The 27,975-nt window shown below is 39.0% G+C and overlaps 1 protein-coding gene across 3 annotated transcripts; it reads left to right on the top strand.

Moving 5' to 3' along the window:
- Positions 1-16: 16 nt before the first annotated feature.
- Nol8 (nucleolar protein 8) lies at positions 17-27,927 on the top strand. Of its 3 annotated transcripts, XM_076837347.2 has the most exons (17): positions 17-167; positions 1,208-1,373; positions 1,873-1,935; positions 3,289-3,367; positions 5,967-6,102; positions 6,804-6,874; positions 7,703-9,509; positions 10,814-10,927; positions 11,414-11,536; positions 11,801-11,891; positions 14,719-14,857; positions 15,512-15,589; positions 17,757-18,028; positions 19,056-19,185; positions 19,971-20,041; positions 25,694-25,773; positions 26,699-27,927. In XM_076837347.2, the coding sequence occupies exons 2-17, from the start codon at positions 1,235-1,237 to the stop codon at positions 26,747-26,749; spliced, it is 3,444 nt and encodes a 1,147-aa protein (XP_076693462.2). In that variant the 5' UTR covers positions 17-167; positions 1,208-1,234; the 3' UTR covers positions 26,750-27,927. The 3 variants fall into 3 exon arrangements, with proteins under 3 accessions (XP_076693462.2, XP_076693464.2, XP_076693463.2); XM_076837349.2 differs by lacking the exons at positions 17,757-18,028; positions 19,056-19,185; positions 19,971-20,041; positions 25,694-25,773; positions 26,699-27,927 and adding an exon at positions 17,425-17,521; XM_076837348.2 differs by lacking the exons at positions 17-167; positions 1,208-1,373; positions 1,873-1,935; positions 3,289-3,367; positions 5,967-6,102 and having other exon boundaries at positions 6,806-6,867; positions 7,652-9,509.
- The last annotated feature ends 48 nt before the right edge of the window (positions 27,928-27,975 follow it).

Here is a 27,975-nt window from a genome sequence, read left to right as displayed (position 1 = left end):
ACCTGAACGACGGGAAACAAAATAAAGAGTGCTCCGGAACTAAGTGCGGAAACGGAACCTTAGGAGACTGAGTTGGAAATCGAGTAGGAAGGAAGAGGAATTGCACTCGGTGGGCCATGTGATTAGAAGTGGGCAGACGCGCGGCGCTGGCTCTAGGAGACGACGTGGTGAGCTCTGGGCTTGGGCTTGGGAAGTGATAGTGCTCCTGGATCTGAGCTCTACTTTCTCTTTTTTTGGTCTTCTGGGAGGAAGAAGGTTGGGGTGGGGAGGTTGGGGTAGAGGCTGCTAGGAAGAGTTTCAGTCGGAGCTGTCACCCAGACTCGGTGTCATGCCTTGGGCTCCAGGAGCTCTTCTGTGATCTCCCATGCGGGGCTCTTGAAGAAGAGCAGGATGAGAGCTTAGCGCCCGAAGAGAGCTAAAGGAGATGAGGGATCTGATGATGGATGTCAAACCTCAAGCACCTCTAGAAAAGTTTTCCTGAATCCCCTGTAATCCAACAACTTTCGCTAGTATAGTGTTAACAATTCCGGGATCGGAAATTAGACCTGCATTATAATTCTGGCTTCATCACTGATTTTCTTTATAGCATTGGGAAACTGGATTCTGCTCGTGTGAGAAATGGAATACATGTAAACTGCTATGCACCATATAGACACATAGTAAAAAAACAAGTCTTCGTGCCTGAACAGCACTTTGCAGCACTTTTATTGTGCATAATATTGTAATTGCAGTATTGGTTTACTTCTCTTGTGGGTGTGGAGCTTCAGGATGGAGATGTGACTTTCTCCCTTAGCATATGAACTGCCGCATCCTACATTTGTCTCCCTTAGCATATGAACTGCCGCATCCTACATTTGTCAGCCTTGGTTAAAGTGACAAAAAGAATGTATGAAGGAAGGAAAAAAGAACACCAAAAAATAAGTAAATAAGTAAATGAAAAGAGACAGTATATAATAGTTGTGGTCATTTAAAAGGAATATTATGTGTGTTCCTGTGATTGTGTAAGTGTGCATGTGCTGTTCCAAAGTGCATTCAGGAAGAATTGGTATGTAGTCCTTGAGCAGAATCTCCAGGGAGATACACTAGGAAGTGAAGCATGCGTCCAGAAGACCAATTTGGCATGTAGGCTCAGGGGAGAAGGAGTTATGTTTGAGGAGAACTATGGGAAAGAACTCCTCCATATACAGAAAATTACTTTTCCCACTAGAACATACCAAGTGTATGCCCAACCTTCATGAAAGCCAACAAAGAAACCAAGCGCCTTTTTGTGGGTGGCCTTGGCCAGGCCATTTCTGAGACTGATCTACAAAATCAGTTCAGCAGATTTGGAGAAGTTTCTGATGTGGAGATCATCACACGGAAAGATGACCAAGGTAAATTTATAATACTTCACTGGATGGTTACAGGCAGACATGGGTTAAATATTACAAGATAAAGCAACCCCAGCAGTAAATATTAGCTCTGAACACTGAAAATGATATATGATGCCCTGGAGGTATTATATGTGATATGAAACTTGTTCACAATTGCTGAAATCAGAAAAATTCTAAAACATGATATCAGAAAGGTCTTAACATCCAGTTTTGAGAATTAACATTCTAAATCTGTTAAATGTTCTGTTATGTAGCGTATCACTAACATATGATCCAGATGTTTCCTTATCTGGTCACTTAATTTTCTTTTCCTTATTCATTTTGTTTTGGAATATTTTGATGATGATGCTTAGAAAAGTTCAATCTTTGTATCCAATGAAAAACAACATTTGTCTTTGAAAAAGTAAGTTTCTAAAAACTGATCTTTTAAACTTAGAAAGTTAATTTTTACATTATTCTCTGGATAATATTTAAAATAAACTTATTTTTATTTTCTTAGGAAACCCACAGAAAATCTTTGCATATATTAACATCAAAGTAACAGAAGCAGATCTGAAAAAATGTAAGATTGTCATTATTTTTTATATTCTCTGCTTGTTGGCATCACTGTGTAATTTGAAGTAACTTTGGTTCTAAATCTAAACCTCAACAGACACTTCTAAGTCATACAAAAGAACAACTATGATTAAGAGGATTCTGGTATTCTACATTTCTGCTGATTTAGGTCAATTCCATTTATGGCAGCAGACCTATAGTAGCACAATGCTAATGAGTTTGCTCAAAAACTGGTATTCTCAAATAATTTTGACAGGGGCCAAAATTTCATAGAAACTGCCTGCTAGAAATCTCTGTCAACACTTCTCTATTCATTTCTTGGATAGCTAATCTTTGTCATTAAATATTCTGAGGAGGGGGCATTAGAATATACAGTTGTAAGATACTATGGTATCTCTTGATATGATTTAGTAAACTGAATACTGAGGGTGAATACTGACCGTCAAAGAGGAAGGAGAGGGCAAGAATCCATAATACTGCTGATACAGTAAGTATTCTAGTTACTTAGGGATCAAAAAGTCAAAGACACTGAAAAGTGAGTAAAAGGAACATATGATAGAGGAAGAAGGCTATCAGTCTTATAGTTTTGTTTGCCAAAATATTATTATTCAGGGAGGAAGTTGTGTGACAGATAGGAAAACTTGTGTTTAAGAACACATTAGCTCTGCTAATTTGATCTGTGGCAGATTATTTGAACTTCTAAGCCCCAGTTTGCTTTTCTAGTTAATGAAAAATATAATGCCTTATAATATTCCTGTGATGGTTAAATTAAATTTATGCTTAGTATGGTGCCTAACATATAAAATTCTGTTGATGGTTGTTAAAAGCTGGTAGCAGATGTTTAGAAAAACTGGCTACTGGGGTATAACAGTACTAACAGTTCAGACACTTGCAGTTATTTGTGGGTTACACGTTGATAATTGATATGAGGTAATAAGTAAAAGGTACTCCCAGGATTCTCACATGTCCTCTTTTCACCCTGACCACTTACCACTTTCATAGTTAGAAAATAACAAGGAAATAGTAAATGTCAGTTATTCACTAGAGGTTCCTGACATTAGTTTATAAACTAATTTCAAACAAATTTTGCTTTACAGTTTACATGTTTCCTTATTCTAGTCTCTTGGTAACGATGAGATAGGAAGTAAAAGGAAATTTCTGGTAAGTGGTCAGGATAGATGGAAGCCTAGGCTTCCTATCTCTAAGTCACATTTTCTTTTTTTTTTTTTTTTGGGTGTGTGTTTGTGTGTTTCTTTTAACAAGTCTACTTTTCTTGGTACTAAATTACTAAAAAGAAAGCATATACTGAATTATATTTTTGAATTGCTATGTACTCGGGTAGTAATTCTTTACCTTTTAGGTATGTCTGTTTTAAATAAAACAAAATGGAAAGGTGGAACACTACAAATTCAGCTAGCAAAAGAAAGCTTTTTGCACAGGTAAGATTTTTTCCATATAAATTTAAACCCCATTTCTTTATTTTTTAAATTTTTCTTTATTTTTTTTTTTTAGTTTTTGCAGTATGGGGATTGAATCCATCTTAGGCATCTTGCCCATCTTAGGCAAGCACCATCACAGAGCTACATCCCCATCCCTAAACCCAATCTCATTTCTTGGTTTTATATATTCACTTAATTTATTTGAAATTATCAAGCAATATAGTACTAGTAAATTTATATTAGTAAATATATATTAGTAAAAACAATATATCTGAAATTCCTCTCAACTCTGACTCTCCTTAGCCCAGACCCCATTAAAAAAGAATTCCATGCATTTACATGTGTATATATTAAGATATTTATGTATCTAAGTGCTGTGGCACATGCCTGTAATCCCTGTGGCTTGGGAGAATCAAAAGTTCAAAGCCAACTTTAGCAACTTAGTGAGGCCCTAAGGAACTTAGTGAGACCCCGTTTCAAAAAATAAAAAGGACTGGAGTGTGGTTCAATGGTTAGGTGCCCCTGGGTTCAATCCCTGGTACAAAAAAAAGTGTATATGTACACACACACTTATTTTCTCTTTTAACATAACCTTCTGTGGCAATGTAGCCTCCCCTTTTTTCCTAACACCTGTTAGAACATGGCTGTGCTGCAGTGTAGTTGGTCCTTCCCACTGATGAACATTTAGAGTGTGTTATAGTTTAGATATGAGGTGTCACATGTGAGACAGTGCTCAGGTTTAGAGGTGAAATGATAGGGTTATAAAAGCCCTCACCCAGTGAGTTAATCCCTTAATAGGGATAAACTGAATGGTAACTGAAGGCAGGTAAGGTATGGCTGGAGAAGGTAGCTCACTGGAGATGTCCCTGGCAAGGAGAATTCTCTCTCTCTCTGCTTCGTGATACCATGTTCCCAACTGCTTTCCTCAACCACAATCTTCCACCATGATATTCTGCCTTACCCTGAGCCCCCAAACAATGGAGCCAGCCTTCAATGGAGTGAGACTTTGAAACCATGAGCTCCAAAATAAACTTTTCCACCTCTAATTGTTCTTATCAAGTCTTTCAGTCATAGCAATGAAAAAACTGACTAACCAAAACAGAGTGTTTGCACCTTTTCATGATTATAGGTACTCCTTGAGGATGTCTCCTGCATGTGCACAAGTGTTTCTCTGGGATTTATGTCAAAAAGTAGAGTTGCTGAGTCTTAGTGTTATGTACATTTAAATTTTAATAGACATGGGTTTTCACTACTAATGCTAGCATCATACTAAAATATAAAAGTAATAGGAGATACCCAAATAAGAGTATTTATGCAGGTAATTTAAGAATAAGACAGTTTAACAACCATTGGCATTTTTAAAAGTATAAAGGTGATTTTTCAGGAAGAAAAGACTATTAGCTTGGGAACTCTTCAATAGGAAACATTTTTAAGAATATACTAATGGAGTGACTAGGAGAGTTAATAAGATTTTTCTAGACCAAGAAAAGATACAGTCTAAAACAAGCAGCAAACAGCTTACTGGAGGCATGTTTTGAGGGACTGTTCTTACAGAAAGGTAAGTATTAGATTTTGTTCTTCATCTGGGGGCCTCTGACTATGAACAGGGTAGTCATGTACTTTTCATTCATTCTGTATCACTTAGGTACTACCACGTAGGCCTGGAACTCTGTGCTGAGCAGGGAGAGCACATGGTGCTGCTGCCCTGAACTATATGTACAGATAGGCCCAAGGAACACATCTGGGTGGTAAAACATAAAGAGATAGACTAGAGACAAAGAGGCCACTGAACATTGATCAGAGCAGTTGTCCACACCTGAGTGAGGTGAATGTAACTTGAATTGGAAGGTCAGGATGGCATTCTCTTCATTAGGAAGATAGAAACCAGCAAGACTTAACAAATTGGGCTCTAAAAACACCTCTTCCTCACAGGGGAGAGTGGAGAGAGGGAGGATATGGAAAGTGTCCAGAATTTATAAGTTGAAAGGGGAAAATTGAGCAAGGTTGTGATCCACGTCTTGGTCTTGCATGAAGGGGAACTGAGATATCTGCTGGATTGGAGCATAGGCGTTGGAGTGAATGGCAGATGCTGGGAGGCTGACTAGAGAGGGTGGTCAGGAGGAAAGAAGACTCCATGCTCAGCCCTCCACTGCTCAGTTGCCTACAGCAGGGGACTTGTAAATAAAAAAAATTTATGCAATGTGTGTAGTAGGGCAATAACAGTGGTGTTTTAAAAAAATGTATAATGATAGAAAAAAGATTACCCAACAATACCTATAGGATTATCTATATTACACTTTTAAATGTATGTATTTATATTTAGAACAAAACAGATAAAATTTAAACCATAGGATATGAGAAGAGGAACATATTTGGTTTTCTTCATTTTTCCATGTTTTTCATTTTTTCTATAATGAAAATCTATGTTTAGAAAATAATAAAGGTCATTATACTATCAACAAAAAGTTTTTTGTTTTATTTTGGTTTTTTATGCCATGAAGATGTTTAGAATGCTCATTTGAGTTCACCTGAAGGAAAATAACCATTTCAAATGAGTGATTATTTTACCTGTTTTATTTATATTTTCCCTTTGACCCAGATTGGCCCAAGAGAGAGAAGAAGTGAAATCAAAAAAAGAAAAATCAACAACAGGCAATACCAATGTGTCGGAAAAGATGGGAGGGATAGATTTCCAAATGAAAGCTGTGCCGGGAACAGAAGTACCAGGGCACAAAGTGAGTCTCTTCTGATAGCCTGAGCCAACTCAGGAACTGAACATCTGAGACCATGTTATTTTTGTATGTCATATCTTAAGCCAATAGCATTTTCCCCCTTGCTATAAAGCAGTTAACATAGATCACGTGTTCTAATTCTTAAGATGCATATATGACTCTTAAGTTAGCATAATTCCCCATCATTTTATAGAAATAAAAAGCAGAAACAGATAAAAGCTGTCTCCTAAAGGACAGGTAGTAAGAAGTATAGGCAGCTTCCATGTTTGGCTTTTTAGTAGCTAATGTTTTTCCTTTATTTTTTTATTTTTTATTTTTTTAAATACCTATTTTCCAGTTATAGTTGGACACAATACCTTTATTTTTATTTATTTATGTTTATGTGGTGCTGAGGATCCAACTCAGGGCCTTGCATGGGCTAAGCGAGCACTCTACTGCTGAGCCACAACCCCAGCCCTAGTATTTTTTATATAATATTCTCCATCGTGTGTTTGGATTTGATATCTGCTCCAAAATTTCTTTCTTTCTTTTTTTTTCTTTTGTAGATTTTCTCTTTGAGAATTCTTATTTCATTATTAGAAAACTAAACCCAACAATAATAATGATTCACTATGAGTTCAACTTGTTAAAAATTATATTTATTTATTGTTTCTTTATTAATTTTTAATTTGTGACACATAACACTTATTTTTTTTTTTTTTTAGAATTGGGTTGTAAGTAAGTTTGGAAGAGTCTTACCTGTTCTTCACCTGAAGAATCAACATAAACGTAAAATATCCTTTGTGATTTGCTTCTCAGAATGACTGTTATTTATTGGAGTGATGAATACTTGCAAAACACATTTACATTATTACTGCCTCTATTAGTAAATCTTCAGTGTTTATTTAATAGTTTGTATGTTCCCATTTTGAAGACAAGATAATTAGATAATAATAAGAGAATGTCATGAGATTTTATATAATTAAGTAATATGAATGATGAATGCCTAAAGAGAAGTTTCATTTATCAGAGTATACATTTTATTGCATATGGGTTCACGATCATTGCAAAAGGAGTTATAAAACAGTAAGAGAAAAAGTCTTGGCAACTTATTGAGACCCTGTCTCAAAATGAAAAGTGAAAAAGAGATGGGGATGTAGCCTAGTGGTAGAGTACCTCTGGGTTCAATCCTCAGTACTACCAAAAAAAAGAAAGAGAAAAAGAAAAATGTATACTGGCAGGAGAATGGTTAGTGGGAAAAACAGTAGGCAAGTTCTGTGCCTATTCAGTTTGATCACGTGGAGACCTTGAAGAACTGACTGATGTCATGGGATTCTTTGTAGAAGGTATGTATGTATTGTCTGGATTTGCCGTAGTATCTATAAAGTTCAAGTAATTTGCCAACTGATAATGGTGGTACTTGGTTTTAACTCTGGAAATGTTTTAGAAGGCTTCATTTCATAGATCATGAAAATTTACTGTGGAGTCCCTGTTTTGTTAGATAAGAAACTGAGAGTAAGATAAAATAAACGATGTGCTTGAGATTAAACAATATTCTTTTTGTTTCACATAGGTGTCCCTAATACCTAGTGCTTTTGACTTGTTCCTTGACTCTGGGTAACATCATGAAATATGATCCGTCAAAATACTGCCACAACCTAAAGAAGATAGGAGAAGATTTTACAAATACCACTCCTATAACTAGCCTCACTTGGGAATTGGAAGAAGGTAATGACCCTATGAGTAAGAAACGGCGAGGAGAGTTCTCTGACTTTCATGGCCCTCCCAAGAAGACTATAAAAGTGCAAAAGGGCAAGGATTCCACTGTGAGTCCAAGGACCAATCGCAAAACAGAGAATAATAGCACATCAACCCAGAAAATGCCTTGTGCTTCTTTTATTCCCAAATCATCCCCTGTACCTAATTCTGGTTCTCAAAAACTTCAAAATGTACCTTTTCAGACTTTTGGTTTGGAAACTGCCAGGAAGAGAAATAGCATGTCTGATGATGATATTGATTCTGAGGATGAATTAAGAATGCTGATTGCAAAAGAGGAAAACTTACAGAGAAGTAAATGGTCCTCAATAAATGAATCTGAAAATGATCTTTTTGAAGTTGTAAGAGATGATTTCAAATCAGATGTTCACAAATTTTATTCTTTAGCACGGCTTCGAGTTAAAAACATCTCTCACTGTGTTAGTGACAGTATTATGGGAAGTGACCATGAATATGATTCAGGAGATACAGATGAAATCATTGCAATGAAACAAAACATTAATAAGGTCAAAAATAGTGCAGAGATTTCACAAACAGAAAAACCTTTGCACAACAAAACTTTGAAAAAGAAAGAGATTTTCAATCATTGTAATAAAATACAAAAAAGAGAAAACAAGAAAGAGTCATCTGTCAGTAATGGAGTGAAGCCTCTAAGTCATAAATCTTCATCTGACTCCAGCAGCAGTGATGATGAAGACAGTGAAGGAGATGAGGAGTATAACACCATTATGAAAAACTGTCCCCGTGTGAATCTCACTTTAGCTGATTTGGAACAATTGGCTGGCAGTAATCTGGTGGTACCAGAAGATTCTGAGAGCGATGGCCCAGAAACCAAGTTTGACAGAGCTTCCAAGAACCCCAAGACACCCCGTGCCCTTGGCCGAGGCCAACAGTGCATTCATCCTGAGGAAATTGTGGCTTCCCTTTTAGAGGAAGAAAAAACCTGTGACATACAGAAACCAAAGGAAAACAACTTAAAGCCCAAATTCCAGGCATTTAGGGGTGTAGGCTGTCTCTATGGAAAGGAATCAGTGAAAAAAACCTTGAAAGAGAGTGTGGACTCTAACAATATAAATGAAGATCAGAGTTCCTTGAAACTGGAGGATTCCAGTAGCATTTCCATTGAAAATGAGTCCCTACGTGTTAATGGTTCATCAAGCAAACTGACTTCACAGCAATGTGCAAAGACAATAAATAGCCCAAGTCACACTCCACCTCAAAAAAGACAGTTCAGTTTTGAGACCCAATATCACAAGGTATTTTCCCCTAACAGTTCAAAAAAGGGAGGTAGAGATTCTATTTCTAGTCTGATGCCATTGAAAGGTAAGAAATCCTTAAGTCTTAGTGCAAAGACACACAAAACAGGCATTGACAAAGACAGTTGCCATGGTACCAAAAAGACAGACGAAGCTTCTGAGGAAGAGGGGTCTGATTCAAGCAGCCTCACTTCTCTTGATAAATTGCCAACCGTCTCTCCCAGAAAAGATGCTCAGGAAAGCACAGCAGATTTCTCACTTTCTGTTAGTAGTTCAGCAAATGTGACTGGTAAGAATAAGTATGCTGAAGACAATCAGAGACGTTTGGCAGCCTTGGAAGCAAGGCAGAAAGCAAAAGAAGTGAAGAAGAAACTGGTCCACGATGCCCTAGCCAATTTGGTGAGTGTGTTATCTTTTTTTCTTTTTATGTTTTTTTAGATGTAGATAGACACAATACCTTTATTTGTTTTTAATGTGGTGCTGGGAATCAAACCCAGTGCCTCACACATGCAAGGCAAATGCTCTACCACTGAGCCCCAATCCCAGCCCCAGGTGAGTGTATTTCCAATCTATGCATTTAATAAGAACACTCTGGAAGTTCAGCTTTTCCTTCCTATGCAGGTAGGTGTGCCTCCTAAGAGCTCTTTGTCTTCTTGGCATTCACCATTTTTCATGTTTTTTGTCCTTAAGTTAGAAACTTGTTTCACCCTGAAAATTTAGCGTATTCCTAAGGTATTGAAATTAAATACTAGTGTTTACCTAAAACATTTTAGATTTATTTGAAATTTTCTTCAGGGCGGGGGATACAGCTCAGTGCTTTCCTAGCATGGGGCCCTGGATTCAATCGCCAGCAACAACAACAAAAATTCCTAAAATTTTCTTTATTTTTAAATTTCACATAGTGATTACAAAGTGATTTGTAGCTTTCCAAGACTTGCTAAGGTTTATTGTAATGAACCTTTGAGAAATGTGAACAGTTAAGAGGGAATTAGGCAGAGGTAAAAGACCAGGAAGGGAGAGGAAAAATGTTCCAGGAAAAGGAAGCACATTTTACAACAGTGAGTATTTTCACTCAGACTATGATTTACAGATATATAGAGGTGGCAAGAAATATAGAGACTGCAGAGGTTGAACTTCACTCTTAAGGCTAAAGAATTTTAGCAGGGAATTGAAGATCAGTTGTATATTTGGAAAAGATTTGGCAAACTATGGCTCTCAAGCCATCCAGGCCATGGTCCTGTTATGTATAGCCTTTAAGCTAAGAGTGGTTATTGAATATAGGACAGAGACTATATGTGGCCTGAAGATTCTAAAATATCTACTTTCTGGCCCTTTACAGAAAAAGTTTGTGAACCTCTGTTTGGCAGAGATCCTTCAGGACATGACAAAAACAAATAGAATGGGTCAATTCTGGAGATAAGGAAATCCTTTGGAAGGTTGGGGACCAGAACCAGGGCACCGATGGTGGGCATAGATTTAACAATTCCAAGAAGGTCTAGTTGATAGGAGTTGGTGGTCATTGGATATGGAGAGAAAGAAGTTCTAAGTTTCTATCTCAGGCAAATAGCAGATGAGAGTGGTCTTCACTAGATAAAGAAAAGGACAGGAAGGAGATGTGGCAGGAGAAAGAGATGATGGATTAGGACTTGGTCAGTTTGAGTTTGTGTTGTCTTAAAATGTGATGCTTCTGATGGCCTCCCCAGGATGGTCGTCCAGAGGATAAGCCAACACACATCATCTTTGGTTCTGACAGTGAAGATGAAACAGAAGAGACAAACACTCGGGAGCAAAGCCGTCCAGGAGAGGAGCTGGTGAAAGTAAGATGTTCCATACGTCCTTGTGGACGTTCATCTGCTTGGCAGATCCATCTATTGCATTCCAAGTCTTCCACACAACTACCAGTTCATCACAAAGTCCTGGGAGCTGCAGTGAAACTCAGGCCTGCCCAGGCGGCCACACACTCAGATGAGTGGGGTCATAATGATTTTCTCACACATGAAACTCTCTGTGTTCTCCACATCATCTGCAAAGTCACATCACTATCAGTGAAAGACTACAGAAGATGTTCTTGCATGCAGTAACTGCCCCCCAAATCCAGGTAGTATCGGAGAGCCTTGGGATTAATGATACTGGAGTTCAGTTAAAGATTTCTGAATCAGGAGTTTCTGTCTGATGCATCCTGGTAGATGCATCTGGGTTGTTTTCATTGTTTGTTTGTTTTTTAATGTTGGCAGAAGATTACATTGTAAAGGAGAAGCTGATTACCTCAGTTACTAAACATTTCTGTTTTCTCTATATAACAGGAATCTGTGGGTAAAGCCTCCGGGCAACTGTTTGGCAGCAGTGATGATGAGGAACTTGATTCAGAGGATGACATTGACAGGTTCAAAATTAAACCTCAATTTGAAGGCAAAGCTGGACAGAAGGTTAGTGAACACTAAAAACAGAAAAATGTGTAGCATATCTTGGTTTTCAGTATTATCCTTCAGATAAATGTAGCAGACTTTGACACATATTTCATCATTGGGAAATAGGAAGCAAATCCTTTCTAATTCTCTGATTGGGCAGGTGAGATTGTGCAAATGTTAACAATGTGAATTTCAGAGTGTGGGGAAATGCACCTGGAGAGTCTTGTTTAGAAGCAATGTCTTGGGAACATGGTTATCAATTGTGTTTTCTTGTCTGTTTAGCTCCTGGATTTACAATCGCACTTTGGCAATGATGACAGGTTTCGCTTGGACTCTCGATTTCTGGAGAGTGACAGTGAAGAGGAACAGGAAGGTAAATGCTTCATTGTCCCAATAGTCCTGATGTAGAGAAGTCATCCAGTATACCTCCTTTGTTTAACCTGAAGAAACTCTACACACCAAGACATTGAATTGAGTTTCTAATTAAATGTTTTGTCAAAACTTAATATTTCTTAAGTTTTTTTGTACATTTTTATTCTGTAAAATTTTATTCCTTGAAGCTGACAAATAGGACAGGAATAGAAAGCATTCACCAAAGATAACATATTCCTACATTCTATTCCTGGCATGAAAGAAGGTGGCCAAGGCCCCTCCTTGGCAATTGTATTTGTAGTACCTCAGGTTTGGGGTTGGCCTTGGAAGACAATTAAGTCCAACTTGACTCTTTCTAATAAATAGTCTTTGTCTTCCTCTGGTGTGCATACCAGGTATGTGTTTTTTAAAAAGCATAGTATCATGGAATGCCATTCAATGGAATTTATCCTTACTTGGATAAATCTAAAAATAAATGCTAAATTCATCTTTACATGGATAAATCTAAGAGGAACAGGGCTTTTAGAAGCATACTGATCCTACTTCCTTTGCCATTTTTCATAGCAGTGTTTCCACACATTATCTAGAAGACTATCTATTCTCATCCTTTTGAAGACTTGATCTACACGACCACTGTGAATGACCTCAGCCTCAGAACCTCTGTCCTTATCTTCCTTGTCTTGTTCTATTCTGCTTCCTGAGTTAACTAACCTAATGTGCATCTTACTCTCACAATTGGTACTTCCTGTCACCCCATTTCTCAAATAGTCTATTATTTGATCCTATCAGTGCTTTAAAGTGATTATTATCAACACTATACATTTTGGGAAACCAAAGTTCAATGGGGCTTATGAATAAGTTCTTCAGGGTTCACACCAACTTGCTTCCAAACCAACATTTGGCTTTCGGATCTTTGTACAATCCTATATTGAAAGCACAAGAATGAATAGAATCTTGAGAAGAGCCTATGTTCAGAAATTACATAGCTGTGATAGTAGAGGTTACTTTCTTGAGTTCTTCCACTTTTGTGGAACAACTTCCTGTCCAGTGACACTTTTCCAGGTAGCACCCTCCTCAGCTGGCCTGCTCCCCTTGTTAATGTTGATCATCCTTTTTGAAATTTTTTTACCTTTGTGGCCAATGAAGCATATTTTCTATGTAGGGTCTTAAAGGCTTAGACTTCTTTCATGTTTCTGTTATCCAAACCCGGTATTTGACTCTGTTCTCTGTGTCCGTTTCTGGTAGTTGAGGGTAGCAGCTGACAGTGTTCAGTGATGCCTCATGTGTATGAGAAATAGAGCTTTCTTCCTGCTATACTTTTTACTGAATCAAAGACTGAATAACTGTCCATTTTAATCTGTCACACTAACAGTCATTAAAATAACTATCTTTTACTGTTCTTACAACTTTTAGACCTAAATATAATCAAGATTACATTTTTAGAATGTTAAAAGAAATCAAAGGATCTATAATCACTTTTGTGTTAGTATCTTACCATGTTACATTTTTTTTTTAAATCAACTTACCTTATTTTATAGAACAGTTTTAGGTTTACAGAAAAATTAAGGTGGTAATGCAGAAAATTCTCACATACTCTGAGTCTTCCCCTTACAATTAACATCTTGCATTAGTATGGCATATTTGCTATAATTAATAGATCAATATTATTCATACATTAGTGCATTGATATTAGGATACTATACATTATTATTAACTAAAGTTTAAGTATCATTCAGACTTCTTTTTTTTAACCTAGTGATCTTTGCTGTCTCCGGAGTCCATCCTGAACCCCACATTACATTTAGTTGCCTTGTTTCTTTAGGCTCCTTTTTCTTTTTTTTTTTTTTTTTTTAAATTAATTTTTATTGTAGGTTGTTCAAAACATTACATAGTTCTTGATATATCATATTTCACACTTTGATTCAAGTGGGATATGAGCTCCCATTTTTACCCCATATACAGATTGCAGAATCACATCAGTTGCACAACCATTGATTTACATATTGCCATTCTGGTGTCTGTTGTATTCTGCTGCCTTTCCTATCCTCTACTATCCCCCCTCCCCCCTCCCCTCCCCTCTTCTCTCTCTACCCCCTCTACTGTAATTCATTTCTCCCCCTTATATTTTTCCTCCTTTCCCCTCACTTCCTCTTGTATGTAATTTTGTATACCCCTGAGGGTCTCCTTCCATTTACATGCAATTTCCCTTCTCTCTCCCTTTCCCTCCCACCTCTCATCCCTGTTTAATGTTAATCTTCTTCTCATGTTCTTCGTCCCTACTCTGTTCTTAGTTACTCCATATTACATTTTTTGATCTTTACCTTGAAAATTTCAGACTTCTTCTGGGCACAGTGGTATGTTCCTATAATACCAGTTCTTTAGCAAGCTGAAGTCAGAGAATCACATGTATGAGGCCAGCATCAGCAAATTAGATCCTGTCTCAGAATAAGATTAAAAAGGACCAGGGATTAAAAAAAAAAAAAAAAAGGACCAGGGATACCATAGCTCAGTGGTGGAGCACTGTTTAATGTGCATAAAACCATAAATTCAATCTCCAGCACTGCAAAAAATTAAAAATTTAGAATTGCCACTGAAGTCCAGATTTCATTTTTATAATCACAAATAAAAATAGAACATTTTGTTTGCTGGTGATGCAACTTCTGGGTTTGTTGTACCATGAGGGTCTTGTAGGTAGAAAGGTTAGCAGAATATGTCAACTTTTTATCTCAGTGTGCTTCAGACATATTATGGTGATTGGTAAAGCTTTTGATGATTGAGATTTCTCAAGCTGTTTATCAAGATATAATAATTATTTTTTTTCCTTAAAGAGGTAAATGAAAAGAAAACTGCTGAGGAAGAAGAGCTTGCTGCAGAGAAAAAGAAAGCCTTAAATGTTGCACAAAGTGTTTTGCACATCAGCTTGAATAATCCTACAAGCAAAGGATCAGTAGCTGCTAAGAAATTTAAGTATGCTTTATGTTCTAGCCTATTCCACTGTATTTTCCTTTGCCATAAATGCCTTCTTGACCACAATTTAAAGTTACGTCTTTCTATTAATTTTTGGGTAGTGCTTGAGATCACTAGGCAATCCCTTTACCACGAAACTACCATCCCCAACCCAGATGGCTAATTTTTAATTTCTTGTGAGGATCTGTTGACAATTTGTATCAGATTCTTAGAAATATTCTTATTTTGACCCAGTGATTCACTTCAAACATGTAATTTAGACAGACTGGTGTAATCAAACCCATGTAATTCCATCATCCAACTTTGACAGTCACCAAAACATAACCAGTTTTCTCTTCTATACATTTATTTAATCTGCCATACTCACTGAAGTATTTAATGCAAATTCCACATATTATGTATGTCATTTTATCTGTATTTATTTTAGGATGTTTAAAATAATTTTTAAGATTAAAACAAGATCCAGAGAAACTCAAAATTTCGTAATTTCAAAATATTGTTTCTAACAAGGTCCTAATTTGTCTTCTTTCATACTATTAGCTTCATTTTGGCCTAACATTGGTATGCTTCATGTTGAATTATAATTTGCTATTAATTTTATTATTAGTGTTCTGATTGATTTCTCTCTTACGTGCTTTTTTTTTTTTAACATAGGGACATCATTCGTTATGATCCAACGAGGCATGATCATGCCACTTATGAAAGAAAAAAAGATGATAAACCAAAAGAAAGGTAAATTAAGCTACTTTTTACCTTAGGTAGCTTCTGAAACTGCTTAGCTGCAATGCTTTCAATCTCCATAAACACCCTGTTGTTTGAGCAGTTGAATTTTTTTAGCTCTGTCTAAAGCATTAACAAAAGATTTATCTATTTATTTCTGGTACTAGAGATTGAACCCAAGGGCTTTTAACCCCTGAGCCACATCCCCAGACCTTTTTATTTTGAGACAGTGTCTTGCCAAGTTGCTTATGGCCTCCCTAAATTGTTAAGACTGGCCTTGAACGTGCAATCCTCCTGTCTTAGCCTCCCAAGATGCTGGGATTACAGGCTTGTGCCACCCCACCCAGCACACTTCTTCTTTCTTTCTTTTTTTTTTTTTTTTGGTGTGTGAGTGTGTGTGTGTGTGTGTGTGGTGCTGGGGATTGAGCACAGGGCCTTGTGCATGCGAGGCAAGCATTCTACAAACTAAGCTATACCAGCCTGACTTTCATTTTTAAAGGGTGGTCTATAAATTTTTCCTTGAAGAGTCAGATAGTAGATATGTTAGATTTTGCAAGCCTCTGTTAGGATAACTGCCCTTTACCTTTGTATCAGAAAAGCAGGGAGATGCTTTCCAATAAAACCATTAACAGACACTAGAATTTGCCTTTTATATAACTTACATGTCATAAAATCACCCTTATCTCCCTGGTTATTTCAAACTGTAAAAAATATTAATATGAAGTGGCAGCAGCCTAGATTTGACCCAGGGCCATAGTTTGCTACTCCTGCTTTAGATCATGTTTTCCTGGGTGGCATAGATTTGATTTTTGGTTAGAAACCACTTATTAAATTTTATGTCATTTGCCTTCTGGAGATGAGGAATCTTTAAAATCATGAGATCTTGGTGCCTATGAAAGAAAAATATATTCCCTTTAGGTTTACTTCTCTCACATTTTATTCTAAGCATCAAGAAGACCCCCTCAAAAAAAAAAAAAAAAAGCCTTCAGCTTTTCTGGGTGTCTCCTTAGCTAGATCATCTGGTTAATTAGGTACATTTTCTATTTTCTATAGTAATACAGGTTATGTTGCTGAACTTTTGACCATCGTGTAATAGGGATCCACTTTCCTCCGATTTTCAATATCATTTATCATGCTTTTCTGCAATTCCTTACCTGCAACCTCCTCAAGGCCATATGGTTCCTACTAATGGTTTCTTTAAGATCCTTTAGGCTTTTGCTATATCCTTGTCTCAGAAGTCACATAGTACCATACCACATCTGCCTTCTTTTCTTTGTGAACAGATCACTAAGTCCAGTCCATGCCCAAGGAATGAGGAAATTGCCTTCTACCTCTTGAAAAAAATATCAAGGAATTTGAGACCAGTTTTAAAGCCACCACGTGATGGTTCAGTCAAAATGGCCTGAAGCTATCCATGTGATGCTCTTTTATGGAGCTCAGTTTCATAGGAGATACATCCATCTTAAAACCTAGCCAAGTGGTTTATTTTATGAAGTATAAACAGTTTCTTTCTTTGAGATGACCTTCACCATTAAAATGATTATTTAGGACATCCTGTTTAATTTTAAGTAATACATTAAGAACTTCTTGCCTGGTCTTATACATGGAGTGGACTATACTAGGAAAAAGGATTTTAATCTTTTCATTAGCTGAAAACTCAATATTGAAAATGACCATGAAACTTTCTATATAAGATCAAAGAGAAAAGCATATTCATCCCTAACTGCAGAACAAATTTATGACAACATAAAAATCTGATTTCAAGAGACTAGACTTAGCACATTTATGTTTCACTTCTAAAACTGAATGATAATTAATTGATGACCCATCACTTTCTTAAAACTCAGAATTTTGGAACTTAAAATGATCTGAGAAGTCATTTGATGTAACGGGTTCATTTCAAAGATATGGAAACAGGACCACTGAGGCTATGTGATTTCTCTATTTCCAGGTAACAGTTTAAGTATAATTTTGGAAACGTGGTTTAGAGGATAAGAGGAGAATATGATTCATGCTAAATATTTGCATTTTTTGTGCTTATTGGTCAAGATACTTTGGATATTTTTAGTTGTTAAAAGGATGAAATTAAAGTTATCCTAGGAGTTTACCTTTTCTGATTATTAGAAACTTTCCAAAACTTGTTTCTTTGTAACATATGTACCTGTATATGTCATTGCAGTAAAGCAAAGCGGAAAAAGAAGAGGGAGGAAGCTGAGAAGCTACCTGAGGTGTCTAAGGAAATGTATTACAACATTGCTACGAATTTGAAAGAAATATTCCAAAATACAAAAGATACCAGTGAAAAGGATGAAGGGACAGCCTGGAACCAGGACTGTGGTGGAGATAAAACCGAGGAAATTGATAATGCTACAGCTCTGACAAGTGGGACTGAACAGCCCAGCGGGTTCATGTTCTCCTTTTTTGATTCAGACGTTAAAGATGTAAAGGAAGGTATTTTCTGTTTTCCCCCCTCACTTTTTCATTTCAAGCAGATTAAACTTAATTGATTGAGTCTCCCTTAAGTTTAATGGATTTACAATTATCTGAGATTCAGTGCTGCATGACCGTAATTGTGATGCTTCTGAGATGTGAAAGAAACTATTTTTGCATTTAAGCGAGCAGACTTGTAGCCAGCTGTAATATGAAGGGAAGCAATATGTCATATGAAGCCAGGGAATAATGTACCACATCCCTTCTTCTACACATGAAGTTGTCAAGAAGTAAAGTAAATCATTTAATTAACTCCGTGTCTCAAATGCAGTTGGAAATGCATGAGTCATGGAGAATTAATATTGCATATGACAGGAGAAAGAAATAGGTAACCTTGGTTTAATACAAATAAGCTATGTCATCAATATATCAGTATGCCAATTATTTCTAAGTTTATCTTTGGCAATTTTCAGAACCTAAAAGAAGTATAAACACCAGTTTTTAGTTGTTGTTTTTCTCTTTTTTTTTTCCCCGCCCTCCTTCGGGAGATTTATCTCTAAAAGCCCAGGTGAAAATAAACTGTTCTTTAGGAGACTGTTCTTTTCCTAATTTTAAGATGATCGTGTTGAAGTTTTCAGAATATTCACTATAAAAAAGCAAGACCTATCCAGAAGAATACAGGCACAGCTAACTGCAGTGATTCTACTTTAAAGATTGGCACATAAAATAGTATACATATGTTGAGCAAATATATGTCAAATGTCAGCTCTGTGATACTCCAAAAGTATTTCAAAAATTATAAATAAGACATGATGTGCTCCACTTATTTTATGTTCTTGTCTTGTTCATTTGAGCATTATGGTTAGCCCTAAACTGTTGAGTGTTGAGTAGAGTTGATGCAAATGTTAAATATATATTTTTATAAGAGAGATAGATAGATACTGGGGCTTGAACCCAGGCACACTCTACCACTCGGCTATACCCCACTCCTTTTATGTATCTTAGTTGCTCATTTGTGCCATCACCTTTTATTTTCATAACCATATAGAGACCTATAAAGTTGAAGCAGTGAAATCTGGGAAGACTATCTGGAAGGGAAACCCTCGTTTCCAAGACAGCAGCAGTTCAGAAGAAGAAGATGTTACTGAAGAAACGGATCACAGAAAGTCCAGCCCTGGGTAAGCGTTTTGTTTGTATACGGGTATACTTTGTGATTTGTGAAAATCTGAGTTAGACATACTAGAAGTATTTTGTTAAGTATCTAGACTTCTCTTTATAGGACAACTTTATTTTCTTTTCTCAGCTTCTTTGATTTTCCTTTTTATAGTGGGGAGTGTGATTCCTTTTTCTTGAGATTTCCATAGAATTGGGAGGGAGATAAAATATGCCCAAGCTATAGCTCAGTAAATGAGCGCACCACAAAACAGAAAAAAAAACAAACAACAAAAAAAAAAACAGATGACCATTAATGGGCAGGTTGAACTAATAACTTAAAAAATATATATAGACACACAAACACACACATGTGTGTGTATATACATGTGCATATACATGCATATATAAAATATACATACATAATACATATACACATGTACACGCATACACACGCCCAAGGAATTGAGCCTGATGGTAAAGTTACTGGTCTGAACACTGGATCCTGAGGTTGTCTGGGTGCCTTCCCAAAGGGAACACTGGCAAACAGTGTTGCGATGGTAGGAGTGACAGCATCAATAACAACCAGAGTGGGAAAGGTGGAATTTGTATGTAAGTCCTCATTATCAAAGCTTTAGTTAGAGGAGAATTTTGAATGGAGAAGGGGCAGGGTCATTTTATCTCAAGGCAAAATGAGCAAAACAAAGCAGCTATTTTTAAGAAGTGGTTTATATTTTCAATGTAAATATTTCCTCTTAAATATTCAAAGTAAACTAACCAACACCTGTCTTTGTCTCCCTCCCCTTTTCAGAGAAGCATCAGAACCTGAAAAAGGGACCACTAGATTTTTCTTTTTCTCTAGGAATGATGAAAGACTTCATGGTAAGTCCTTTTTTCTGTTAAGTGGTATAGTATAGCTCTGATCACACACTCTTGTATGATAACTGGCATCTAGAGATTCTGGCCTTCTGTAGTAGACTAATGCAAGTTGACATGCAAAGCTCTCAGAACTGAGTACTCCTCGGTGTCCACGTTCCTTGCTCATTCGTTGTCATCCACAAGGGCTTGTTTTGTTATAGGAACTTGCTAGTCTGTCGACACAAAAACAAACAAACAAACAAAATCGAGGTTTTAGTACTCTAAAAGTCCACATAAAAACTCAAAAGCGGCGAACTCCTTACTTCTTAAAGCCTAAGCCCAAACAGCAACAAAGTTATGTTTACAGTAAAAGTCATGTGAACAGTACTTGAAAGAACATTCAAGGCTTGCCATCAGAGAAAATGCCTGTTTATTGAGGAACAGCTCTGCATACTTATAGAGCCGGAGGTGGTCTGACAGTTGGCATGGGGTGCTTTTTTGATTGGTGTGTAAGGATCATGTGAGCCAACAGGGCTAGTCTGATTGGTGGGTAAGGATCAGGTGAGCCAGTAGGGCTAATCTGATTTGTGGGTAAGGATCAGGTGAGCCAGTAGGGCTAGTCTGATTGGTGGGTAAGGATCAGGTGAGCCAGCAGGGCTCACCATTGGATGGCAGGATCATTTGAGCCAGCAGGGCTCACCATTGGGTGGCTCTTCTTGGGGGATGGAGAAGTTAGTCTTTGGAGCCAGGGCAACTCCCAACATTCCCCCCTCTTTGTTATTAAATGAGAGTGGGCGTCGACTCATTCTGGCTATTTCCTGCTGAAATGGGGGCAGTGTGGGAGAAAGAGAGGAGGGAAGTAAGGAGCCCCCGCAGGAGGGCAGAGAAGACAGGTATCAACAAAGGTTCCTTGCCACCACAGATCCATGATGACATCAGCCCATTCGGCATAGGTCTCGATTGGAGGTACCATCAGTAGCCAGGAGTTGGTAATTCCTGAGGAGAAGCTGGTTAAAAGCTTGATTAGAAATTTTACCAACCTGAGTCTGAATGAACTTTATGATGGGGGAAGGAACAGGCACAGGGAGTTTTTATAGCCCAAATCTAATGGGGTCTCTGGGTCTGCAAGCTGCCTTGTTGGCACCAGGGGGGTTAAGTGTTCAACCTTGAGCAGGAGCTTGGGCGTTTGGGCTTAAAGCAAACAGGTGATAAAGAACCAGACCTGAAGCCAGGTCATCCTGCAGCTAACTTTGTTTGGCATGCCCCGCAGACCAGCCTGTCCTGCACCTAACACCCTCTCTTCCACTCTTCATTCCTAGTCAATCTAGCTCCCTCCCCTCTCTATTAAGGCTGCTCTTCAAGCTTTCTCCTACTAGGGTGTACCAGCTTGCTTCTCTCTTTGCTAAGGGAGGACGGTGGCCCATTGTTACCATATTTCCCTTTGAGAGCAGTCAGATCTCTCCAGGTTTTATGTGAAACACCTCAACTTTAAATACTGATACTTGAAATTCTTACAAAACTGGGAGGGTAAACAAAAACACATGTTCCTCCTTAGGCCCAGAAGGCAACTGGTAAAGTGCTCTCTTATGATCACACTTATTCAGGGGGTCACCATGCTCTGGACACCTAAGTGGTTTGTCAGAAGGACAACACACAACGGTCCCACTACCAGCCAGATTCAAGCAAGTGGGAGCGGGGGTCTGGCTGGAGGGGGTCCTTAGGGTCACTTGCCTTGAATCTTCAGACATAGGGCGAAGAGAGGACCCAAGAGGGGCCAGAAATGAGGCAGAGCATTGACAAGAGTACTTAATGACAGGTGACAATTGGCTCCTCTGATGAAGGTGTAGGAGTGCCGGGCTTAAGCCTGGAAATGTGAATCCACAGGGTAAGTTGGTTATTAGGTAGTTTGAGTGTGGCTGCTAAGGGACTGCACATAATCACCTGAGCAGGACTCTCCCATTTTGGTTTTAGGCGGGGGCTTTTCTCCTGGAGGGCAATAGTAAACAAGTTGACCAGGTGTTAAGGACGTAGGATTTTAAAAGAGACTGAGGTCAGGAAGGAGCCAGTCTTGAGAGCATCAGAGTTCAGAGTGTAGATGGAAGAGGAGGGGCAGGGCATAGGTTTCGGAGATGGGTACTGGTCCTATAGGCAATCCGGGAGGAACAAGAGGAAGGTCATATATGATTTCGAAAAGTGAGAGATTAGAAGGCTCCTTTGGCAAGGCTCTAAAGCACAGTAAAGCCAAAGGGAGCACCTTTACCCAGTCCAGGCTTAATTTCATGGTGAGCTTGGTGAGGGTCTCTTTAAGGGACCGATTGGTCCTTTCAACCTTTCCGGAAGCCTGGCGGCAGTAAGGACAATGAAAATGCCAAGGGAGTGATAGCACGTGAGCCAGTCCCTGAGTTATCTGCGAGGTGAATTCTGGGCCATTGTCTGATTGGATAGAAGTGGGCATCCCGAAATGAGGAATTCTGTGAGTAAGCAACAGACCAACTACTGTAGAGGCCTGCTTGTTAGAAGTGGGAAAGGCTTCAATCCATCCCAAAAAAGTATGTACTAATACAAGAAGATATTTTATGTTTTTTACTCGTGGCATATTGGTGAAATCAATCTGCCAGTCTGCAGCCAGGGTATGACCACGGGCCTGATGAGAAGGGAAAGGTTTAGGTTTTAATGGAGTATTGGTATTGGTTCTCTGGCAGATAAGACAAGTGGAAGTGATCTGTTGTAGGAGGGTCTTATCGCATGGGGAAAGGTGAAAAAGGAGTGAAGGAAAGTAGTGAGACTCTGAACCAGACGAGGTCCGAAGAGGGCAGGGGTCCCTCAGAAATGGTGGTAGGGCAGGGTAAAATCGTGTCTAATACCTCCAGGCATTTGTGGACAGGATCTTGTGAGGGAGAAGATGGGAGGAGGGAGGCAGGGTTTCAAGGAATGAGACAAGGAGGGATAGAACTCTGGAAGGAGGAAGTCACTGTAGCCCCTTGTAAGTGAGGAAATCCTTTATGAGATGGTTAGCGGGGAGCCAAAGGTAAGCTTATGTGCTTCTTTCTGGAGGTCATGGGCTGCTGCTAGGGCTCTGAGGCATGGGGGCCAGCCCCTGATGGTGGGGTTGGATAGGTAGGCCACTGGTGCAGTTGTGGGGCCATCCTGACCCAGAATGCCCAGACTTTGTCCCTGTTTTTACATAGAGGGTGAAAGGTCAGGAGAGGTTAGGGAGATGCAGGGCTGGTGCCCGGAAGAGGGCCTTTTTGAGGATTGTAAGGGGCTTTCCTACCACTGAGGGCAGGGGTTCATCTTGGAGGCCCTTGGCCAGATTATACCCAACCAAACCCAAGAAGGAGAGTATGTCACCTTTGGTCTTTGGTGTAGGTATAGACACAATAAGCTGTTTTCTACTGTAATGGCCTTTTTCCCTTGAAAGATGCTATTTGGGCCTTTTGTGGAGAAGCCCGATATCCCTTTAAGGCCAGGAAATTAAGAAGGAGAACTGTGTCATCTGTTGAGCGCCCTTTGGACAGGCTAGAAGAATTTGTAGAGGTTTGCAAGAGATGCAGAGAGCAGGATTGGATCAGAGCAAGAAGAAAGCCTGGACATAAGTGATCTCTAACCATTTTTCTTGAACGCTCACGGTAATTGTAGAGATCCCTTAGAATGGAGGGATCCAGGGACCCAAAAAGGGGCCATCTGCTTTGGTTGTCTAAGGGATAAGTGGGCCAGGCCTGGGTGCTATATTTGATCCAAGAGGCATTGTAGGGGAGAGTCGACCGGCAGAGAGGACACATTACCCATGTAAAGAGGAGGGAACAAGATGCAGAGAAGGAGGAAACTGATTTATTAGCAAAAGGGGCGTCCCCACTAGAGCCAAAAAATCAGGAGTGCCTAAGTGGCAGGTTCGAGCTGCAGATATTGGTTGTCACTGAATCCTGACAGTCGAAGCTCTTGTCCTGGATGGAGCCTGAGCCATGGGAGACCTTGGCCAAGGCTTTTTGGGACCTCTCCTGGAGAGGCCGGATACTCCCAAGCTGGAAAGAGGGGAGAGGAAGGAGTCGGTAAGCGTCTCTCTAGCAGCCGAGTCTTAAAGGTAAGAGGACTAGGACTTTCGAATCTGCCCAAGGAAGGAGTCCCTGAGGGCCACCATAGCCTTAAAGGCTATAGTGGGGTGCTTTCCTCCCCACAGGTGGGCAAAGAGATTTGCTGGACGATAATCAACATATTGCAAGAGGGTGGATTTGGGGCACTGGGGGTGAAAAGATTGGAGGTCAGAGGCCAAGGTTTGTCCAAAGAGGTGTGGATTATCTCAAGATCCCTGAGGAGGGACAGTCCAGATTAAAGGCAAAAAGATATCCTTTAAATCTATGACCAAGAAGTGGGTGGCAGTGTGGGGGATCTGAGACAGCAGGGTGTATGGGTTGGGAACCAAAGGATGTATGGGCCTAACGGAGGTGTTGATGAGTCGTAGGTAGGACCTGTTGGACTTTTCCACCGATAGTTTGGGAGTATTCTAAGGGTAATGAGCAGGATGGAGGTACTCCTTGCTTAGAAAGTCCTGAATAATAGGTTTAGGCCCAGAAGAGCTTTTGTGGACGGGGGTATTGAGCCTGATTGGGGAAGGTGTTAGAATCTTTGAGATGAATGTTAACTGGTAGGCAGGAAATGGTGGAGGGGGTGTGGGTATCCCATACAGTCGGGTCACCAGGTTAGTATGGTATTTCATGTCAGCCTCACAAGTGGAGCAGAATGGCCAGTCTTCTGCCAAAAGGGCCAGAAAAGATGAACAGGCCGATTCTGGGGCCTGACTGATGCCAGCAGCCCGGATGTTGATTGTTGTATTGAATTTAGAGAGAATATCTCGGCTGAGCAAAGGAACTGGACATTGGGGCATAACTAGGAATGTCTGAGAGAATGGGAAGTTGTCTATGGAACAGAGTAATAGAAGAATCTTTCTTGGATAGATGGTCTTTCCTCCTACCCTGACAATAGGAGAGGTGGACGGCACTGTTGCCCCAGAATTCTGTCAGGACTGAGAAGTTAGCCTGGTGTCAAGGAGAAAGTCAACCTTGCGTCCATCCACCTGAATCCGCACCCTGGGTTCCTGTCTATTGATCGTTACAGCCGGGGACAAGGACCCTAGGCCCTGTCAATTGATTGCTATGCCCAGAAGGGTGGAGGGTTCCCTGGCCATAGGCCTCCTATGGGGTCTAGGACAGTCAGAGCCCCAATGACCTTGTTGTTGACATTTAAGGCATGGAGTATCCAGAGTGCCTGGTGTGGGGCATGCCCTGGCCCAATGTTCCTCCTTGCCACACTTGAAGCAGGCACCCAGGGGGTGTTTTCCATGGTGGGCGGCAACCCAAGGAAGCACCTTGCTGGGCCTGAGCCAGCAGGGCTAGTCTGATTGGTGGGTAAGAATCAGGTGAGCCAGCAGGGCTCACCATTGGATGGCTCTTCTTGAGGTATGGAGAAGTTAGTCTTTGGAGCCGGGGCAACTCCCAACAGCACTATTCTAGCAATGCTACATGTTTAATTTTGAAAGAAAAATATATTTTTGAAAATTTTATAGAAAATTTTTAAAAAGATCTTAACTAGAATTGGATACCTTAGTAATGCCAGCTTCAGAATATTGTCCATTTCAGTAGTAATTTGCTGCCCTGTGTTTCTTGGTTTTTCCATTAATAGGTTCTGACATGTTTTGGTGTGGCGTGGGAAGTAATGTTAGCACGAATTCTTGGGAGGCCCGAACAAATAGCTTACGTATGGTGAGTAATTGTTTCTCCATATCATTTTTTTTTTTTTTAATATTTATTTTTTTTAGTTTTAGGGGGACACAATACCTTTTTTTTTTTTTTTTTTTTTTGAGGGAGAGAGAGAGAGAATTTCAATATTTATTTTTCAGTTTTTGGCTGACACAACATCTTTGTTTGTATGTGGTGCTGAGGATCGAACCCGGGCCGCACGCATGCCAGGCGAGCGCGCTACCGCTTGAGCCATATCCCCAGCCCTCTCTATATCATTGTCTCTGAACATAGATAACTGTTCTTTGTGTTAAGATTCCCCTAGTGTGAGAATATTAGGAATATGATATGAAAATTTAGAAACAAACAACTGAGAAAAGGATTTAAACTCTTAGAATTATCTCATTGAAGGGAATTTAGAGGTTCATGCTTCCCACAGCTGGTACAGGCAGAAAGACTGGCTATTTAAGTGTTGGGTACCAGAGTTCATCCAGGTTCATTTTCATTAAGTAACAGGAAATCAAAATTTTTTTTGTTTTCTTTTGTTTTTGGTACCAAGGATTGAACTTTGGGGCACTTGACCACTGAGCCACATCCCCAGCCCTGTTTTTGTATTTTATTTAGAGATAGGGTCTCACTGAGTTGCTTAGCAACTTGCCATTGCTGAGGCTGGCTTTGAACTCACAGTCATCCTGTCTCCGCTTCCCGAGCAGCTGGGATTACTGGTTGACTGCCACCACACCCTGCTAGGAAATCAGGTTTTTAAAGTCTGAATTATAGTTCATGGATCTTCTACAGCTAAGAGTTTAAATAGTCCTTATTTATTCCAGTGAGCACTTCCAAAATAGGTTTCCAGAGTAAGCTAAAGTTTACTGTATAATTATTAAACACCATGAGAACGATTTGTTTTTATTGTTAAATAAGGCTTCTGGTTTTATTATTTTTCTAGGATTGTCGAAAGAAACATAAAGAAGCCAAAAGGAAAATGAAATCAAAATAGTAAATGTTGGCATTGGTTTTGTTACTGAACGTGAACAATACTGAAGGAAATTGACCCAGAAAATAGTTTTAGACATCAAAGAAGAAATTTCAAAGTGGAAGAAAATTCAAAATCTGGCTTGTTGATTATTATTCTGGTTGCCACCTTTTTCTGTGGAATTCCTCCATATTTCTTCTTAGGTGATTACTTCAAAAAATTAAACTGAGCTGGACACGATGATGTACAACTGAAGTCCCAGCACTCGGGAGGCTGAGGTGGGAAGGTCATTTGAGCCTAGCAATTTGAGACCAGCCTTGGCAACACAGTGAGATCCTATCTCAAAAAAAGAAAAAAAAAAAATTAAAGGGAACTTTCAAGAAATGAAGTCCATTAAAGTACTTCTTGTATATAACCTCTTTGCCCTCCGTCCTCAGTAAGTAGTGTGCATTTTCTCATGCAAAATTTGCATGAAGCCTTTTTAAATAAATGATTTATTGTACTTGTATTTCCCAAGTTAATCTTTATGTTAGTTATAGACTATTTGAAATATTTGTTTCTGATTGTACCACATATATCCACCTTCATTTTGTACTTTTTATTTGACATATCAGTCCTATACTCATTTCCTGATAATGAGCTAACTGAAATGAGAGTTCTGTGAAGACCAGGAAAGGAAGACAGAAAACAGTTTTCCTGTCTCTGGCTTTGAGAAATTAGGGAGCAATTTATAGAGACAAATCCATCTATCCCAGAATTCTAGTTAGACCAGAAGCTTATGAAAAATACCAGGTATCTTGAAAGATTTTAGACAAGAGCTGGAGTCAGATTCCCAAGTCCAGAAGCAGGTTTAATATCTCACTAAGTACCCAAACCTGGCTAGGATTCAAGACAGATATGCCTTCTATCAAAATGGGTCTGTACAAAATTGTGTTCCATAGACAGTTCCAAGGGATTATTATCAAAATTGTGTTCCATAGACAGTTCCAAGGTGTATATATGTGTGTGTACATATATATGCGTGTGTACATATATGTATGTGTGTGTGTGTGTGTGTGTGTGTATATATGTCATAATTTTTGGATTTATATCTTGCTTAAATACAAACTGTAAGGGTTGGAATTTCATCAGGTTTGTTAACCATTGTATTCCCACCACATAGATCTGTGTCTGGTACATAGTATATCTGGCACATAGTAGATGTTTAGTGTGTTTGTTTTTTAAATAAATATGATACATATATTAAGTAG

This window comes from Callospermophilus lateralis, chromosome 17 (assembly GCF_048772815.1).
Source record: "Callospermophilus lateralis isolate mCalLat2 chromosome 17, mCalLat2.hap1, whole genome shotgun sequence".
Classification (NCBI taxonomy): Eukaryota; Metazoa; Chordata; class Mammalia; order Rodentia; family Sciuridae; genus Callospermophilus; species Callospermophilus lateralis.
The sequence above is the reverse complement of the archived record's forward strand: the minus strand, read 5'-3'. Positions and strand labels throughout refer to the sequence as shown.